The sequence below is a fragment of the Sinocyclocheilus rhinocerous genome, unplaced genomic scaffold (assembly GCF_001515625.1).
Source record: "Sinocyclocheilus rhinocerous isolate Xijiao unplaced genomic scaffold, SAMN03320098_v1.1 scaffold4081, whole genome shotgun sequence".
NCBI lineage: Eukaryota > Metazoa > Chordata > Actinopteri > Cypriniformes > Cyprinidae > Sinocyclocheilus > Sinocyclocheilus rhinocerous.
The window spans coordinates 514-2,643 of record NW_015662164.1 but is presented as its reverse complement, the minus strand read 5'-3'; the positions used below and the strand labels follow the sequence as shown (position 1 = coordinate 2,643).

General features: G+C 37.7%; 1 protein-coding gene across 1 annotated transcript; it reads right to left on the bottom strand.

The window, feature by feature from the left end:
* On the bottom strand, positions 1-1,452 carry LOC107727691 (SERTA domain-containing protein 3-like). The gene is given in 2 exon segments (XM_016537642.1): positions 1-723; positions 725-1,452. Coding segments are annotated over 2 exon segments (783 nt in total). The 5' UTR covers positions 1,412-1,452; the 3' UTR covers positions 1-627.
* Between the last annotated feature and the right edge of the window lie 678 nt (positions 1,453-2,130).

Here is a 2,130-nt window from a genome sequence, read left to right as displayed (position 1 = left end):
TGATGTCACCAAGTACCACTTTATTTTAAATACAACAATAGAATACAAAGGGTGATTAATATTCACATTATAATTTCATATTGGCATAGTAAATATTTTGCATAGGCAACTACACGTTCATCTGCTGAAACAGCACCAGTATATTCATAATGCTCATGTAACTGCACATTATAATATATTTTTATGACCATGGTCTATTTAAAGGACACTCCTAATGGTAACCTGCAAACTATGCAAGAATCCGTATTAAACTTAAACTCAATGGAAAGTGCATATTTCAGAGAATAACATTATTTCATAAAGTAATAAAAAATAAACAAAATGGCACATTTGGAAGGATTCACTTTAAAAAAAATTGTGTATAACAGTCGCTGAACTCTGTTCAATGATGCCTTGAATGAATCTGCATGAAAGATCATTTCTTGAAACAGAACGAGATGTGCATAAACAATCCAAGGACTAATGACTGCTGCTAACCATCTGACCTTGAGATCAACTACTTTTAACATGACAGGTTGGTAAACATGAGGTAGCACAGCCTTATTCAATCCCTTATGGAAATTTCTTCAGTATGCCTCCATAAAAACTGTTCATAACCTCAACGTCAGGAACATGCTATCATCAAAATCAGCTTTGCGGGTACGTTCGCATCAGGATGTCCATAACATGCTCTATCTCCTGGATTTCCCATGTGGCCTGACCGTGAGACTAAAGATGAGGAAGAGGATGCTGATGGGGATTTGGACAGGGATGGCAGATACTTCACTAGATCTTCGGCCGTGACGGAGAAACCTTGCAGAAGGTTCACCTCCGGTTCAAACACAGCCGTGTCGATGTCTAGGAGAAGTTTATCTAGAGCTACATCCTGAGGACACATCAGCTCCGTTTTGATGGACGATGCCATGTCAGACGTTCTTTCAGTCCTCAGAGGACACGGTGTTAGATTCTCTACAGAGCTGAGCGGAGCCCGTTGAGATGCACAAGGCCCTTGACCGGCGTCGATGACTGCATCTAGATCTTTGAGAATGCCAGAAATGGCTGAAGATAAAGAGAAATCCTCCTCTGAAGTCCAGGCCATGAACGTATCCTCTATATTTTCAGCATTCGGTGACAATAAAGGTGCATTATGCTCCGCTGGAGGAGATAATTGTGTAAAATCGGGCTCTGGTTTTAATTTCGTGGGAATTTTTACAGCGGACAGCGATTCGACCTGTGTCCGGACCTCGGACTGGACCTGCCGCAGTGTGTTGTTGATCAGAACCGACCGTAATAAGCAGGGCTCCATGAGAGCCTGGTCGCGGTGGAACTTATCCATGGAGATGTCCAACACGGACTGTAGCTGACTTTCCCACGCTGAACCTCCTCTCTCGTCCTCCTTGTGGAGTTTACGCTTCTGTCCCTGGGCCACCATTTCTCACACTGCAAAACAACAGTGAGTTTGAGTTTAAGACTGCTCCTACGAGGAAATGCAAAACATACACTTCACATAGTAGAGCAAGAATGATGTAAATCATTCAAAGAGGCCATATTATCAAACCATTTGCTAAAGCTTTACAGAGTGTATAAATGATTTTTCATACAATTCATGTAAAGTACTAAATCAACTATTCAGTAGTTTTAATAATTTAGAGACTTGATAATAGAATACTCAAAGACAGAAAAGCAAAATCTCAGTAAAAAACATTAATCTGTAAGGTAAGTTTATTCTATGACTACATACGAATATAGAAATATTTAATTTCCCATATTTTAATTGATATGTCAAAATAGCCTATAGGTTTTAATGTACATTTCAGACGTCTAAACTGTTCAACTCATTGAGTTACTAAATAATAATAACTCCATGAAGTACAATTAATATTAAATTGAAAAAAATATATATTTTTAAATAATTTTTAAAAAGAGCATTTTACCCCAAGGGTCCCCCAAGATAAAATAATTTTATCTTTTTACTTTTAAAAATGTTTTTATTGCACAATTCTAAAAACATTGTGTCCACAAATTCTTTATTAAAAATAAACAATATGTGACCCTGCAGCACAAAACCAGTCTTAAGTCGCTGGGGTATATTTGTAGCAATAGCCAAAAATACACTGTATGGGTCAAAATTATTGATTTTTTTTAATGCCA